The sequence below is a fragment of the Sinocyclocheilus grahami genome, unplaced genomic scaffold (genome assembly GCF_001515645.1).
Source record: "Sinocyclocheilus grahami isolate Dianchi unplaced genomic scaffold, SAMN03320097.WGS_v1.1 scaffold1453.1, whole genome shotgun sequence".
Taxonomy (NCBI): Eukaryota; Metazoa; Chordata; class Actinopteri; order Cypriniformes; family Cyprinidae; genus Sinocyclocheilus; species Sinocyclocheilus grahami.
The window spans coordinates 209,579-227,264 of NW_015506632.1; the positions used below are offsets into that span (position 1 = coordinate 209,579).

General features: G+C 41.5%; 2 protein-coding genes across 2 annotated transcripts in view; one reads left to right on the forward strand and one right to left on the reverse strand.

The window, feature by feature from the left end:
* lhpp (phospholysine phosphohistidine inorganic pyrophosphate phosphatase) overlaps positions 1-3,024 on the reverse strand; it is a 5,579-nt gene extending 2,555 nt beyond the window's left edge. Inside the window, exons 1-5 of the mRNA XM_016256632.1 lie at positions 2,860-3,024; positions 2,187-2,374; positions 921-1,074; positions 655-718; positions 154-246 (exon numbers count right to left, since the gene is read on the reverse strand). Of these exons, the coding sequence (XP_016112118.1) occupies positions 154-246; positions 655-718; positions 921-1,074; positions 2,187-2,374; positions 2,860-3,011 (651 nt within the window). The 5' untranslated portion in view covers positions 3,012-3,024. The remainder of the gene's footprint in view (positions 1-153; positions 247-654; positions 719-920; positions 1,075-2,186; positions 2,375-2,859) is intronic.
* A 408-nt stretch (positions 3,025-3,432) lies between these two features.
* LOC107570402 (ornithine aminotransferase, mitochondrial-like) lies at positions 3,433-16,197 on the forward strand. Its single transcript, XM_016256630.1, has 10 exons — positions 3,433-3,550; positions 8,086-8,320; positions 8,575-8,799; positions 8,876-8,971; positions 9,616-9,743; positions 13,491-13,613; positions 13,726-13,854; positions 13,969-14,082; positions 14,159-14,303; positions 15,797-16,197. Exons 2-10 carry the CDS (start codon positions 8,116-8,118, stop codon positions 15,955-15,957), a joined length of 1,326 nt encoding a protein of 441 aa, XP_016112116.1. The 5' UTR covers positions 3,433-3,550; positions 8,086-8,115; the 3' UTR covers positions 15,958-16,197.
* Positions 16,198-17,686: the final 1,489 nt, after the last annotated feature.

Here is a 17,686-nt window from a genome sequence, read left to right on the forward strand (position 1 = left end):
GTGTGTGTGTGTGTGTATATGAGTGTGTGTGTGTGTGTGTGTGTGTGTGTGTGTATATGAGTGTGTGTGTGTGTGTGTGTATATGAGTGTGTGTGTGTGTGTGTGTATATGAGTGTGTGTGTGTGTGTGTGTATATGAGTGTGTGTGTCTGACCTCATGCGGCTGGAGCTTCATGTCACTGAGGACCGTCTGGAAGAACTCAGCTGATGGTTTTCCCACCACCTCGGCCTGGACGTCACACGCGTACTGAACAACACAACACAGGTGCATCATGGGAATGAACTGTGCTGATAGAGGGGCTGCTGGGAAATATTCCTGTGTTCATCACTTCACTTCATTACAGACGTATTTTAGTAACACTGAGACACTATTATAGCTTTTATTAATAATTAGAATTTTGATTTTCAAAATCTCTTTTTTTATATCAGTTTAAATGTTTTTACCATTTCATTTATTTTCATTTGAATTTTTATTAAATGTTATTTTAATTTTATCTGCTTTGGCAACTAGCTGAAATAACGTGTAGAAACTAAGGAAAATGTTTTAATGGTTTTACTTCACTATAATAACTGCTTCACTTTCTTTAAAATAAGGAGCCATCAAATCAGGTGAGAGCGAATATCACACACGTGACCTTTGACCTGCTGCATTCACCTCCAGTGCCTTCATAAACACACCCACGTCCAGCTTCAGACCGTCCGTCTCCTTATAGTAGCGTCTGCAGAGAAAACATGACCTGTATCAGACACACACCACTCAATCACACGAGTCTGTTTATCTGGAAGCATGTCGTCTGTTTCCAAACAGGTTTCCAAAACACCACAGCCTGACCTCTGACCTCTCCAACACACTTATAGTGCATCATTTCTCCAGCCTAAGACAGGAACCCGTTTGAAAGCAGTCAGATGTGCGCGTCTCACCCTTGACCCAGCGAGAACAGCAGCGGTTTCTCCAGGCCAATCAGAACACGGAAGGCTTCGTTCAGGTTCTGGTAGGAGAAGTTATCTGCAGCGTCTCCGATGACAACACAGTTTGGAGAACTCATGTCCACACCGTCAAACTCCGGGAGCAGATCTGAGATCACACACACACACACACACACACACACACACACGAGTCACGGGTCTGTTGTCATTCACACGTGTGTGTGTGTGTGTGCGCGTGAGAGAGAGTGTGTGTGTGTGTTTCAGTGCGCGTGTGTGTGAGTGTGTGAGAGAGAGTGTGTGTGTGTGTGTGTGTGTGTATGTGTGTGTGAGAGAGTGTGAGTGTGTGTGTGAGTGTGAGAGAGTGTGTGTGTGTGTGTGTGAGTGTGCGTGTGAGAGTGTGTGTGTGTGTGTGTGTGTGTGCGTGAGAGAGAGTGTGTGAGAGAGTGTGTGTGTGTGAGTGTGAGTGTGTGAGAGAGAGTGTGTGTGTGTGCGTGAGAGAGAGTGTGTGAGAGAGTGTGTGTGTGTGAGTGTGAGTGTGTGAGAGAGAGTGTGTGTGTGTGCGTGAGAGAGAGTGTGTGAGAGAGTGTGTGTGTGTGAGTGTGAGTGTGTGAGAGAGAGTGTGTGTGTGTGCGTGAGAGAGAGTGTGTGAGAGAGTGTGTGTGTGTGAGTGTGAGTGTGTGAGAGAGAGTGTGTGTGTGTGCGTGAGAGAGAGTGTGTGAGAGAGTGTGTGTGTGTGAGTGTGAGTGTGTGAGAGAGAGTGTGTGTGTGTGCGTGAGAGAGAGTGTGTGAGAGAGTGTGTGTGTGTGAGTGTGAGTGTGTGAGAGAGAGTGTGTGTGTGTGCGTGAGAGAGAGTGTGTGAGAGAGTGTGTGTGTGTGAGTGTGAGTGTGTGAGAGAGAGTGTGTGTGTGTGCGTGAGAGAGAGTGTGTGAGAGAGTGTGTGTGTGTGAGTGTGAGTGTGTGAGAGAGAGTGTGTGTGTGTGCGTGAGAGAGAGTGTGTGAGAGAGTGTGTGTGTGTGAGTGTGAGTGTGTGAGAGAGAGTGTGTGTGTGTGCGTGAGAGAGAGTGTGTGAGAGAGTGTGTGTGTGTGAGTGTGAGTGTGTGAGAGAGAGTGTGTGTGTGTGCGTGAGAGAGAGTGTGTGAGAGAGTGTGTGTGTGTGAGTGTGAGTGTGTGAGAGAGAGTGTGTGTGTGTGAGTGTGTGAGAGAGAGTGTGTGTGTGTGTGTGTGAGTGTGTGTGTGTGTGTGTGTGTGTGTGTGCAGTACCATCATGCACCAGCAGGTGGGGCCGCAGGCCTCTCTCTTTGAGGATGTGAATGAGCGCCGGCGCGGGGGAGAACACGTGACTGACGCTGATGTCGAAGCCCATCACACGCAGCTTCTGCAGGAACCTCTCGCGAGTGTTCTGAGTCTCATTAGTGCAGAACCGCACCGTCACACCGGAATCCATCAGCCTGACACACACACACACACACACGGCACTGCTTACTTAGGGTTTATGTGGGGGACGTTTTATATTTGTATAAATTATCTTTCTTTATTTGTCAAATTCATCAAAGAATGATCACAGCCGAGAGCCGACATTACTTTCGTTCAACACACGAAGCATTGTGGGATACTTAGTACAGAATAGCATACTAAAGCATGTCACGTGACATCACATGAAGATCCAGCAGAACTCGTGGTGGATGTATACTGCAGATGTGGGCTACTGTAGTGTGCACAGAGAGCTAGTATACTATGAACGGCATAGGGAGAGAGATTAAGTATGGTAGTATGCTATTGCGAATCTATTCGATCTGTTGTGCAACACGCTTGTCAATACAAGGTCAAGTGTAGTCAAAAGTCATGTATCATTATGTGTCGTTGCTGTTGTTAAGTGCGTGTCCAGCAATGCTGAATGAATAGCTTTATTAGTAAGCCGCGCGCTAGCTCTCACCTCCTCACCGCTTCTGCAGAGCCGGCTATGGCCTGTCCTCCTCCCTCTGCACTATCATACAGCACTCCACACATGTCTAAAACCACTGCTTTCACACTCTTCAGCCACTCCACACTGCTGCCGGCGGCCATGCTGCTCACGCGACTGCGCATGCGCGAAGCAGGGGCTTCTGGGAAATGTAGTTCGGCGGCTGACCAGAGAAGGAATTTTGATATAATAATAATAATTTAACTGATAATCATAGCTATTAAACTATTTCTTGTTATGGTTTTAAATCTGTATTTAACCTCAGAGCGATCTGAAAGTAAAACGAGGTGCTGAAGTCTGATTTTTGTGGTGGCTGTGCTTTAAAATTAAATTATTATAATCTTAATTCAAGTGAAGAAGGATTTCGCAAGTGACAGTAATCAGTGTTTTAGACAATATTTGGCCAAACATATATCAAGACGGCAGATGAATAATCAGTGCTGGCAGCATCACACACTCCAGCTTGATCACTTACAGCTGCGATTAAACTACTATAAACTATAAGAAATGTGTTTTAAACGAACGCTTTACATTTCTGCAGAAACCGCAGAGCCGCTTGCGTCATGACGCAGAGTGACGTGTGTGCGTGCATTTGAATAATGCGTCTAGAGGCAGCGCGAGACACGCAGTCGGCACAGAAGCGACCCGCACGAGCCCGCAGCAGGTAAACACACGCACTACAGGTGTAGAGGCGAGATAGACACAGCGCGGTTATTAATAACGCAGCGAGGGCTGAGGAATATTTATAAACACGAGTGTGTTAATGACGCGCGTCCGCTTCAGTAGAGCAGCGGCGAGGAAGAGGAAGAGGAAGAGGGTTAGACTGATGAAGGTAACGGGTTCATGTAGGATTCAGCGGGAGTTTATTCAGTGATACTTAGATGCTTTGTTTTAATATGGTTAGCTTTTCTTGACTGCTGTGTGTGTGTGTGTGTGTGTGTGTGTGTGAGAGAGAGAGGGTGAGTGAGAGTGTGTGAGAGAGAGGGTGAGTGAGTGTGTGTGAGAGAGGGTGAGTGAGTGTGTGTGAGAGAGGGTGAGTGAGTGTGTGTGAGAGAGGGTGAGTGAGTGTGTGTGAGAGAGGGTGAGTGAGTGTGTGTGAGAGAGGGTGAGTGAGTGTGTGTGAGAGAGGGTGAGTGAGTGTGTGTGAGAGAGGGTGAGTGAGTGTGTGTGAGAGAGGGTGAGTGAGTGTGTGTGAGAGAGGGTGAGTGAGTGTGTGTGAGAGAGGGTGAGTGAGTGTGTGTGAGAGAGGGTGAGTGAGTGTGTGTGAGAGAGGGTGAGTGAGTGTGTGTGAGAGAGGGTGAGTGAGTGTGTGTGAGAGAGGGTGAGTGAGTGTGTGTGAGAGAGGGTGAGTGAGTGTGTGTGAGAGAGGGTGAGTGTGTGTGTGTGAGAGAGAGAGGGTGAGTGTGTGTGAGTGTGTGAGAGAGAGAGGGTGAGTGAGAGTGTGTGAGAGAGAGGGTGAGTGAGTGTGTGTGAGAGAGGGTGAGTGAGTGTGTGAGAGAGAGAGGGTGAGTGTGTGTGAGTGTGTGTGAGAGAGAGAGTGTGTGTGTGTGTGAGAGAGTGTGTGAGAGAGAGAGAGTGTGTGTGTATCTGTCTTTATTTAACCCTTGGCAGCGCATGCAGTGGGTGTGTTGAGGGCAGTGAGTTTTTAGCCAATCACTGCCTCAGGCTGCGTTCGGCGTGTGTCACGTGGTCATGTGACTAAATAAGTAACAGTGTTAGTGGAAGGTTTCTAAGCAATCCGTTAATAATTGCTGACAGTGAGACTGATGTGTGGCTCAGTATTGTGAGAAACACAGGCTGCTTTCTGTCTGTTCATCAGTTTCTTTCACACGCTGATGATCCCGCACAGCTCACTTCATCGGTGTTACGCGCCTCAGAGATTTGTTATCATATCGTATTCTTATATGGCTGGTTATGAAGGTTGAATTTGAATTTTATTTTCATTTAGATTAATGTTGAAGCTCAAACTCATAAAATACACCAGTTTTGTGTCAGCGCTCAAACCAGAAGCTAAAACCTACAGCTTTACAATGAGATTTTCTATTATATTATATTATTAATATATATATTATATGAATGTCACTTATATACATTCTTATATAGTTAAACAGTTACACATCCGTCGTCATGAAAATCCGCTTAATACTGGCATTTTTCAGCATTGCTGATTCACAAACATTTTATTTCGTGCAGTATGAATGAAACGGACACCATGAGCTTATAGTGCTAACGGCCAATCCATCATTTTTGGGGGAATTTTTATTTATTTATTTTTTAATAAGTATCGGTTCAGGCACTGGAATTAGGGATGCACCGATATGAAAATTTTGGCCGATACCGATAACCGATTATTCTTTATTTTTGAAAGCCAATAACCGATATGTTGGCCGATAAATCTATATCCAAATTGTTATATACTTTTTGAGAGCCTGATTACAAAAAAGGTCTCATCATTAAAAGCCACATCCCAAACACTTCAACATAAGCAGCCTAGTTTGAACGGTGTACGTTTTAAAAATATTTTTACTCTCCCATTACCAAATTTAGTCATAAAAAAGTCTTACAAATAAATAAAATAATGCATAAATAATGCAAACAAGTCACTGGACATCATTACACGTGTAAAGAATCAAAATGAATGCGCCATAGATCAATAAAACGGAATAGCCTCTGCACGGACAATAATTAAATGATTTTAATTACTAAACCATATTGTTGATGAAAATAATAAGAGAACAATACAAGTGGTTGTTGTTATTAATAATATATCAATGATTTTGAAAAAGTAACAAATTAATACCACTGTTTTAAATAGCAGCCGTTGAGCTGCTCGTGCTGAAGCTGAAGAGCTGAATGAACATGGTAAACTGAAGCGTTTTGCTGGCAGCTTATTTAACTCAAGGAAATGCATCCTGAGATTAATATTAATACAACATAAACATAATATTACAACTTATATATGTACAAAATGATGCAGTTATTGCGTGCTATAGTCAGAATGTGTGATCCTGTTGTGGATGCGCTCTTCCCATATCAACGCGCTGAAACACAGCAACTAAACCCAAAGAATGCACAACGTTTTATTATAATAATGTTCTCATTAGAATGTTATATACACAACATTCCCAATCATAGTTATTAATGTTGTGCACTGCTGTTTGAGCTGCGTGCGCTGAGCTAAAGACGATCACCGGTAAACTGAAGCGCTCTTTTAACTTAACCAAACGCATTCTATATGAGATAAATCAGATATACATCAAATAAACACAATATTACAACGTACAATTGCACAAAAGGCTGCAAACGAACAGCGCGCATCTGAAGTGTCTCTGAAGGAAATAATGCATTATTTATCGGCTTTAAGATATCGGCCAAATTTTCTTATCAGGCCGATACCGATAACAGAAAAAAATGTGCATTTATCGGCCGATACCGATATGGTGGCCGATATATCGTGCATCCCTAACTGGAACCATTTTAAAAGTATCGATTTGGCACCGGTATCGGGGGAAAAAAACCCGATACCCAACCCTAATTAAAAGTGAATAAATAGAGCTGGTCTTGCTTTTCCTCATAAATAATTAAATTAGATGTTGTGAAAAGTGTCTCCATTTGATAACTAATAGAGTAACGTTGTGTCACTAATGAATTATTCTTAAAAGTAGTCCATTTTATTTCATTTACAGAATCTAGGGATGCACCGATATGAAAATTTTGGCCGATAACCAATAATTCTTTAAATATGAAAGCCGATGATAACCGATATGTTGGCCGATAAATCTAAATCCACATTTTTACATAATTTTTGAGAGCCTGATTACCAGAAAAGTCTCGCCATTAAAAGGCATTAACCACTATTCAAACAAACATAAAGCAGCCTTACAAATAAATAAAGTTATGCTTAAATGATGGAAACAAGTTTCTGGACAACATTACTTGCGTGTAAAAGAAATAAACACGATAAGACGATGGAGTGCGTTGAAAGCCGATAACCATGTAACGAACATAGCCAGAGATATTGTCAAAATCATTCAATATTCTCATTATTATTATTATTATTATTAAGAGTATTTGGCATTTCCAATTAATGTAGGCCTGTTATTTTCTGGCTTGTATTATTAGGTTACTTTTATTATTAAATGAATATTACAAATAATTTGCTTGTGGAGAAATAAAAGATTAGGCTATTAGCTTAGGCTACTCATCACCGAAAATGTCTTTTAGAACAGGTCTATTATAGCCTAAATACAGTTGTTACACTTCAGTAACACTTTATCAGTGAAACTTGAGGGCAGCTTTATTTTAAGCACCGACTTTCAAAATCAACCTGTTCAACACGAAATACGTTTCTTCTCATTGTGTTCACTGTGTTCGGGCCACAAGAGAAACATTAAGGAAATAAATTAAAACCGTTATATATTCCACATATTAGGAGACTCGTCTCTCGTCGTCTCTGAGAGAATATGCGCCGTTAATCTGCCAAATTCTCTTATCGGTTCGATAACGATGACAGAAAAATTAACATTTATCGGCCGATACCGATATGGTGGCCGATATATCGTGCTTCCCTAACAGAATCCTACAGTTATATTTATTCATCTAATAATACAATATTGGTCTAACTTGAAAAAATTATGACAGAAATATTGCACAGTAGAATGTCCTCGTTAAGTTATAATAATAATAATAATAATACATTGTATTAAAACATATTTATGGAATATCTAAATATATTTGTTAAGGAATATCACACAACTTACCCATTTTTTTACATTTTCACTTGATTACATTTTAATAATTAACTTTAAAATAACTTAAATTACCTACAGTTGTTAATTGTATTAATTAATTTGATTACCGCTGTTTTTCATGGTATATTTCTATTTGACATTGCAATGTTTTTATATTCTGTGTCCTCCAGTAAAATACGCCACTGTAAACCTTTATAAAGGTCTAGTCATGTGAAGAAAAATACTCTGATATATATACTGTGAAACTACAAAATACAGCTTTATATTCCCTGCTGCTTTACAGCAGAATCTAATTTAGAGTTTTGTAACTAAATCACAGTTTTCTTGTTCATCTCTGGGAAGCAGCTCTGAATGAATCTGTATTGTATGAAGCGCTGTAGAAATAAATGCGACTACAAATGTGCTGCTCTCCGCAGGATTGATGTGCGATTGAGTGTTTGTTTCTCAGTTTGTCTCAGTCTGAACCGAACGAGTCGTCATGAACAGCTTGAAGAGTCTGATGAGCCGCGTGACGCCCGCTCTGAGCCGCGCAGTGCATTCTGGGAAGCGTGCATCGTCCTCGGCAGCGTCCAGAGCTGAACCCGCAGAGCGTGCGCTGACGTCAGAGGAGGTTTACGCTCGCGAGGATCGACACGGCGCTCATAACTACCACCCGCTGCCGGTGGCTCTGGAGCGAGGAGACGGTAGGCCTGGGCACGTTTCTCACCACAACTCTGACACAAGTTTATGTCTCGCAAAGCTTTTTTCTCAGAATTATGAGTTTGTGTCTCACAATTGCAAGTTATAAGCTCATTATTGCGTGTTTATTCTCGCAATTCTGACTTGTTCAGTGTGCATTCCCTCCAGCACACGCACTGCATGCATACCCGTGAAAACTGAAATATCTGGTTTGTGTGAGTCCGACGTCTCTGATCAGTGTTTCTGCGGCGTGTTGCAGGGGTTCACGTGTGGGATGTGGAGGGCCGCAGGTACTTTGACTTCTTGAGTGCGTACAGCGCTGTTAACCAGGGTCACTGCCACCCGAAGATCATCGCGGCACTGACGGCGCAGGCCTCGCGGCTGACGCTCACCTCCAGAGCCTTCTACAACGACGTGCTGGGTGTCTACGAGCAGTACATCACCGGCCTGTTCGGATACGATAAAGTGCTGCCCATGAACACAGGTACAGCCTCAGCCGTCTAAACACAGGACATGACTGACGCTTAGAACAGTGCTGTAACCCTGCTCTTGTGTTGAAGGTGTGGAGGGCGGAGAGACGGCCTGTAAACTGGCTCGTAAGTGGGCGTACACGGTCAAGGGCGTCCCGAAATATGAGGCAAAGATCGTGTTTGCAGGTGAGACAGCAGCTCACTTACACAGGCTTATACACTGCCAGTCAAACGTGTTTCAACAGTACGGTTTTAATGTTGTTTAAAGAAGTCTCTTCTGTTCACCAGGCCTGCATTTATTTGATCCAAAGTACAGCAAAAGCAGTAAAACTTTGAAATATTTTTACAATTTAAAATATCTGTTTTGTGAATATCTGTTAATGTATTTCTGTGATGCGCAGCTGTATTTTCAGCATCATTCCTCCAGTCTTCAGTGTCACATGATCTTCAGAAATCAGTATAATATGCTGATTCACATAGAAAACAGATATTTTGCATAGTACAAATATTTCAAAGTTTTACTGTTTTTGCTGTATTTTGGATCAAATAAATGCAGGCCTGGTGAACAGAAGAGACTTCTTTAAAAAAACATGAACACATTTTCTGTTCAAAAAGTTTTGACTGGTAGTGTGCGTGTTCAGGAATGATGAGACACGATTTGTTTGATCTTGGTCAATAAGTTTATGTAACACTTTGAGAGAATTTATTTGTAACGGGTTGATTATCCATGAAGTCTTCTATGACTCCGATGCCTGAAACGTTGATGTATTAATGTTATGTTGCACACGTGTGTCAGTTTGAAGCAGCATCTGTGTTTCTCGCTCTCACAGCGGGGAATTTCTGGGGCCGGACGATGGCGGCTATTTCTAGCTCGACGGACCCCAGCAGTTACGAGGGTTTCGGTCCCTTCATGCCTGGATTTGAGCTGGTCCTGTACAATGACGTCGCTGCGCTAGAGGTACTGTGTTCATTTGCACACCAGCAGGTCATGATCCGGTGTTTTCAGCGTCTCGATTCACAGTAACTCATCCTCAGGAGCTCCATCTGCAGTGGCTCTGAGTTTGAGGCGCTATAAAAGCACATTTAAGAACCAAACTTTAACCAACAATCTTCACAAACATGTAACGAGAAGCGCTTATCAGCAGAAGAGAAGCTTTAAGGGCTTCCTGCTGTTTACCATCAAAATAAAATCTTGAGAGTAGTTCTTTATTATCTCCGTAGAGACATTTGTTTTCTTAACACATTTTTAGAAATAAAAATCATTTACAGCACACATACACACAAAGGCATACAAAAAAATGTTTTGTTGAATAACTTGATCACTTGTGGGAGATTTTTAAAAAAAATTTTTTTACCAATTTTACACCATTTTTAGTCTTCAGTGTTCATTGTTTATAAATTAATAAATTAAGGCTGCAAATATTAGTATTGTAACTTTACAGTTTTAAAATAATTCTTATTTTACAGGGAAATATTTCAATAGTAGTAATATTTCTTATTTTGCTTATTTAGTAGTAGTAATAATAATAATATTCATAAAATAATAAAGTCTTTAATAATCATTATTAGTAGTAGTACTACTGTATATTAAAACTTATTATTATTATTATTATTGTTATTGCTGTTATGGTTATTATTATTATTATTTTATGTCATATTGATATTAGTGCTGTCAAATGATTAATCGCATCCAAAATAAAAGTTTTTGTTTACATAATATGATGTAAACTGATGACTTTCTTCATAAATAAAATGAGAAACATCAATGACCAATTCTCCACACCACAAACCGATGATAACTTCATAACGACAAATACACCCTCTCTCTCCTCCTTCTCTCCACTCTCGGAGACAGACGTTTCCAAACTTATCCTTTCCAATCATCCTACTACCTGTCCACTTGATCCTATCCCCACTCACATACTTCAGGTAATTTCTTCTTCAGTCATACCTGCGCTTACTCACATTATCAACACCTCTCTTCACACTGGTACATTTTTCTTAACACATTTTTAGAAATAAAAATCATTTACAGCACACATACACACAAAGGCATACAAAAAAATGTTTTGTTGAATAACTTGATCACTTGTGGGAGATTTTTAAAAAAAATTTTTTTACCAATTTTACACCATTTTTAGTCTTCAGTGTTCATTGTTTATAAATTAATAAATTAAGGCTGCAAATATTAGTATTGTAACTTTACAGTTTTAAAATAATTCTTATTTTACAGGGAAATATTTCAATAGTAGTAATATTTCTTATTTTGCTTATTTAGTAGTAGTAATAATAATAATATTCATAAAATAATAAAGTCTTTAATAATCATTATTAGTAGTAGTACTACTGTATATTAAAACTTATTATTATTATTATTATTGTTATTGCTGTTATGGTTATTATTATTATTATTTTATGTCATATTGATATTAGTGCTGTCAAATGATTAATCGCATCCAAAATAAAAGTTTTTGTTTACATAATATGATGTAAACTGATGACTTTCTTCATAAATAAAATGAGAAACATCAATGACCAATTCTCCACACCACAAACCGATGATAACTTCATAACGACTAAAACACTCTCTCTCCTCCTTCTCTCCACTCTCGGAGACGGACATTTCCAAACTTATTCTTTCCAATCATCCTACCACCTGTCCACTTGATCCTATCCCCACTCACCTCCTTCAGGCCATTTCTTCTTCAGTTACACCCGAGCTCACTCACATCATCAACACCTCTCTTCACACTGGTACATTCACACAGCATTCAAGCTGGCTCGGGTAACCCCACTGCTTAAGAAACCCTCTCTAAACCCAAAACTACAGACTGGTTCCCTTCTTCCGTTCATTGCAAATATACTTGAGTGAGTTGTGTTCAACCAACTCTCTATGTTTCTTGCACAGAACAACCTCCTGGACAGCAACCAATCTGGCTTCAGGAGCAGCCACTCAACTGAGACTGCCCTGCTCTCGGTTACTGAAGCCCTGAGACTGGCAAGAGCAGCTTCCAAATCCTCAGTACTCATCTTGCTGGATCTATCTGCTGCTTTTGACACAGTTAACCACCAGATCCTCCTGTCCACCCTCATGAAGATGGGCATCTCAGGAACCACACTCCTGTAGTTCAAGTCTTACCTCTCTGGTAGGTCCTTCAGGGTGTCTTGGAGGGGTGAGGTTTCTAAGTCACAACTTCTTGCTACTGGGGTTCCTCAAGGCTCAGTGCTTGGACCGCTTCTCTTCTCCATCTACATGTCGTCATTAGGATCTGTCATTCAGAAGCATGGCTTTTCCTATCACTGCTATGCTGATGACACTCAACTCTACTTCTCATTCCAACCAGATGATCCGACGGTAGCTGCTCGTATTGCTGAGAGTCTTTTCTAGCTGGATGAAGGATCATCACCTTCAACTCAACCTTGCTAAGACAGAACTGCTTGTGGTTCCATCAAACCCATCGTTTCATCACAACTGCTCTATACAGCTGGGTTCGTCAACCATAACTCCTTCCAGGACAGCCAGAAACTTCGGAGTTGTGATCGATGATCAGTTAATCACAGACCGTATTGCTACAACGGCCCGGTCCTGCAGATTTGCCTTATACAACATTAGGAAGATTCGACCCTTCCTGTCAGAGCAAGCTGCACAACTCCTTGTCCAAGCTCTTGTTCTCTCCAGACTGGACTATTGTAATGCTCTCTTGGCGGGCCTTCCCACATGTACTAACAAGCCTCTGCAACTGATCCAGAATGCAGCAGCGAGAGTGCTCTTGAATGAGCCGAAGAAAGCTCACATCACACCTCTCTTCATCGGGTTACACTGGCTACCGATAGCCACTCGCATCAAATTCAAGGTACTGATGCTTGCCTACAAGACCACCACTGGTGCTGCACCAATATACCTAAACTCACTAGTTCAGACTTATGCGCCTCCAGAAGCTTGTGTTCTGCAAGTGAACGACGCCTCGTGTTTCATCCCAAAGAGGCTCAAAATCACTCTCATGGACCTTTTCCTGGACTGTTCCCGGCTGCTGGAACGACCTGCCGATCTCAATCCCCGCAGCTGAGTCTTTAGCCATTTTCAAAAAACAACTAAAGACACATCTTTTTTGCCAGCACCTGACCAACTAATACTAGCACTTACCTATTCTGTTCTGTTCTGTTCTATTCCATTCTATTAAAAAAATAAAAACCCTAGCTATGTGTGCTGTGCTAGACTAACTGAGACTTGTGTACTGTTGTTCTCTCGCTCATCTGATTGCTTCTATTGTTCTCCTCATTTGTAAGTCGCTTTGGATAAAAGCATCTGCTAAATTATTGAATGTAAATAATATGCGTGTGTACATTATGTATATATAAATACAAACATGCATGTAAATGTTATGTTTATATTAAATGTATTTATATAGAATATAATCATATAAATGCATATACATGTAAATATTTTCAATATACTGTATGTTTGTGTATTTGTATTTATATATACAGAGTACACATACATATATTATGTAAACAAAAACTTTTATTTTGGATGCGATTTAATCATTTGACAGGTCTCGTTGATATAAGTATTTTTGGTCAGACTCTGCAGCCCTACAAACAAGCACAGCAAACCTGCAGTGTTATTTTTAACCTGTAATTTAACCAGCTCAACTAGTTGCCACTGATCATTTATCTGTCTCTGTGTGTGTGTATGTGTGTGCAGAAAGCGCTGCAGGATCCAAACGTGGCAGCGTTCATGGTGGAACCCATCCAGGGTGAAGCAGGTGTGGTCGTTCCTGATCCTGGTTACCTCACGAAAGTCCGGGAGCTTTGTACCAAACACAATGTGAGTGTACACACACACACACACACACACACACACACATCAGCCATTTGCTCTCATGTGTGTGTTAATCAGACAAACACTGACTGTGCGTGTGTGTGTGTGTGTGCTGCAGGTTCTGTTCATTGCTGATGAGGTGCAGACCGGTCTGGCCCGTACTGGACGGCGTCTGGCTGTGGACCACGAGGCGGTGAGGCCGGATATGGTGATTCTGGGTAAAGCGCTGTCAGGAGGAGTGTATCCTGTGAGTCTCACACACACACTCACTCACTCACACACACACACACACACACACACACACACACACACTGTTGACTGAAGAACACACATGTTTACTGATGATCTGTGTGTGTCTCAGGTCTCTGCTGTTCTGTGTGATGATGAGGTGATGCTGACCATTAAACCTGGAGAACACGGATCCACGTATGGAGGAAACCCTCTGGCCTGCAGCGTCGCCATCGCTGCTCTGGAGGTGTGTGTGTGTGTGTGTGTGTGTGAGTGAGAGTGTGTGTGTGTGTGAACACTGCTCACGCTCTGGATCTCCTCAGGTTCTGGAGGAGGAGCGTCTGGCTCAGAATGCAGATCTGATGGGTCAGGTTCTCCGCGCTGAGCTCAGCAAGCTTCCGCTGGAGATCGTGAGCGGCGTCCGCGGGAAAGGCCTCCTGAACGCCATCATCATCAAAGAGACCAAAGGTCAGAACCAGATCCACCACAAAACCACCATCCATTCAAACCAGTCTACAGGTTCACATGCATATCAGTGAAAGGTGTAACATTTTGGAATTCATTGCCTGACTATTTAAAATCTGTAAATTATAATCATTTTAAGAAAGCCACGAAATCTTGGTTGATGCATCAACAAACCTGTAGTCATGTTTAGTGTATTTATATTATACATTTTTGTTTATATTACTACTTGTTTATTATAATTGTAATTTATAAAAGCCCTCCTAGGGACAAGTGTTGCACATTAGCTTCGGCTACAAGCACTATGGTACATGCATGGGATGATTGTTTTTACATTTTCATCTATATTTATTGTATCTGTCCCTAACAATTAAAACATTTTTTAAAAAAACCCTGCATCACCATCAGAAGCTCTTGCTCGCCCGGTTAAACAGCACAGTCACTGAGCTGAAGCTCAAACACCGGTGATCTGAGGAGTGTGGGCGCGTGCAGGTCTTTATTTGGGTGGAAAACATCAGCTGGCAGCAGAAAGAGTCGAAGATCAGGTTTCAGCTGGTCACAAACATGCATTTACATTTTCCACTCTTATTTACGACATCAGGATTTTTAGTGTATTTTAATAGAGAAGCAGGTGTGTTAGCTGCTGTAACCTGACAATTGTTTCATTTTACACAGTTAATGACAAACATATGCTTTAAAGTAGGAAAACAGAGGCACACAGTTGCACAAGAATGAGAGAGAGATATTCAGAAGTAATGTTTTGTGTGAATCAGCAGGTTTTCTGATTGTTTCCAGCCATTAGACTGCTGTGCATTAAAGTAGTTCACCCAAAAATTAAAATGTGCTCATCCTCAGTTCTGTAAGATGAGTTTGTTTCTTCATCAGGTTTGGAGAAATGTAGCACTGCATCAGTGTCTCAGCAGTGGATGCTCTGCAGTGAATGGGTGCCGTCAGAATGAGAGTCCAAACAGCTGATAAAAACATCACAATAATCCACAGCACTCCAGTCCATCAGTTAACATCTGGAGAAACATCAGCTGTTTGGACTCTCATTCTGACGGCACCCATTCACTGCAGAGCATCCATTGCTGAGACACTGATGCAATGCTACATTTCTCCAAACCTGATGAAGAAACAAACTCATCCTGATCTGGGTAGACCTGAGGTTGAACACATTTTCAGCACTTTTTTTTTTAATTTTCTGGTGAACTATTGGTTTAATAGCAGCAGCTTATTCATTTATTTAGGATTCTTACACTAGAATCGGTTTCTCTGATGTGGAAATGTCACAAACACTTGACCAGGATTTGAAGGATCTTTACATCCTGATATCAGAGAGATTTAAGAATCAGTAAACAGTGGCGGTTTGAAGTGATCATTGTATGTTAATAGTGGAGATCCCTGTTTTTGTGCAGGTGCATGATCTGGTGTGTGTGTGTGTGTGTGTGTGTGTGTGTGTGAGAGAGAGAATCCGTTTCTAATCCTCTGATGTCACACAGACTATGACGCCTGGAGGGTGTGTCTTCGTCTCCGTGACAACGGTCTGTTGGCCAAGCCCACTCACGGTGACATCATCAGACTAGCCCCGCCCCTCATTATAAAGGAGGATGAGGTCCGAGAGTGTGTGGACATCATCAGCAGGACCATCCTGTCCTTCTAAGCCACTGGAGTCATCATCATCTGAGTGGTTATCAGCTGTAATTCTTCTGATTTTAGCCTGCTTTGTTTTATCGTGTGTTTTTCATGAGCTGTTACACTCGCTCGGGTCAACATAGAATCACCGGGGCTTTTAGCTCTTTCAGAGTTCTGCTTATTTAGTTTTCCATTCTCAACTGAACTTGAGATTCTTGAATAGTATTTTCTCTCTGGACCACGGTCTGTTTTAGACTGTCCTCCAGAGGATCGTGAATGAAGGACACTGTCACAGTGTTTGAAACATGTTTAAAAGTCCCACGGTTTGCTGTGAACACTTGAATAGAATGAGTTTTTCTCCCTGATGAGAGAATAGTGCACTTTAACCGCAGTCTGTAATGATGTAAAACAAAGACATAATCAAACTGAATTATTCACAGCCACATTCTGCTGCGTTTATTAACGATTTACAAATGAAACATTAGGAAAACAGCATAAACAGAAACTGTTTGGAGAATGCTTGTTTGTGTTTGTTTCTGTAGAACGTTTAGCTAACGTTTAATGACTGGAGCGTCAGCTCGTACGTCAGATGATGTTTTATTTCTGTTATTAAATACTTTTTCAGTCAGAGACTTTGTGGTTTTTTTTACATCTAAATTAATGAGTTTGATATATCAAAATATATTTGAGAAAAGCTGGGATGGTATTTCGTAGACAAACATTTTCATTATATATCACTGATTGAGTTGTTTCTGTCCTCAGTACCAAACCATCATCCTCCAGGAAGTGACCTCACTGGAGGGAAATCAACAGCACAATCTCTTCTGATAGATGAACCTGACTTCAGTGCTCTGAGAGACTCATGCTTTCGACTGATTTCCTGTTGAACTGAAGTGCAGCTCAAACTATTTCAAATACAGTGAATTAAGCTACAAACCCCATCATAATGCACAATGTTTCCATCGAAAATGTGTTTTGAGCTGCAGCTCGGGTTTCACTTGTTCAGGTGTTCACAGATTTGTGAGAGAGTGTGTGTGTGATTGTATGTGTGTGTGTGTGTGTGTCTCTTCTGTTCTGCATGTGTTTGTGCTCAGAAGTGTCTTCATGAGGAACAGGAACAGCGTCTGATCAGTTCAGGTCCTCGAGCGCCTCCTGCTGTTCACTCTTAGCGATTGAACCCTTTGTTGTGTAAGCATGACTCTTTCTGCATCATGTTGAGTTCAGTGGAGTCTCTGGTTTACTTTGTTTTCAGCACTGTATAAAGCGCTATAGAAATAGAGGTGACTTGACTTCTAGTTCATGCATTAGTCAAAGCCAGAAGAAGAGTGTTTGTGACTGTAGCATCAGTCCAGCAGATGAGGCCGTGTTTCATTCAGCCGCAGTGAGTCACTTCTGATGCTTTGAGGATTTCCTACCAAAAATGACCATTTTTAATGCTGGAAGTGTTTTAATATTATTCCTTCCAGCGTTTGGTGTGAGACGCTTGACGTACAGTTTGAAGCTGAAGAGTCAGTAGATGTGTGATCAGAGTAATGGAGAGAGTCTCGGCCTGTGAGACACACATTACTCCCCGAGCAGAGATGATGTGCAGGAATTCAGAGAGAAACAGAAATATGTCATTGTCTGGTGACGAGCACAATCACTGCCTTGTCTGTGAATGAAGCTCAAACACTCATGCTGGACAGAAACACCGAGAGAAAGAGTAAAACACAGAAACGCACACACACTCTCTCTCTCTCTCTCACTCACACACACAC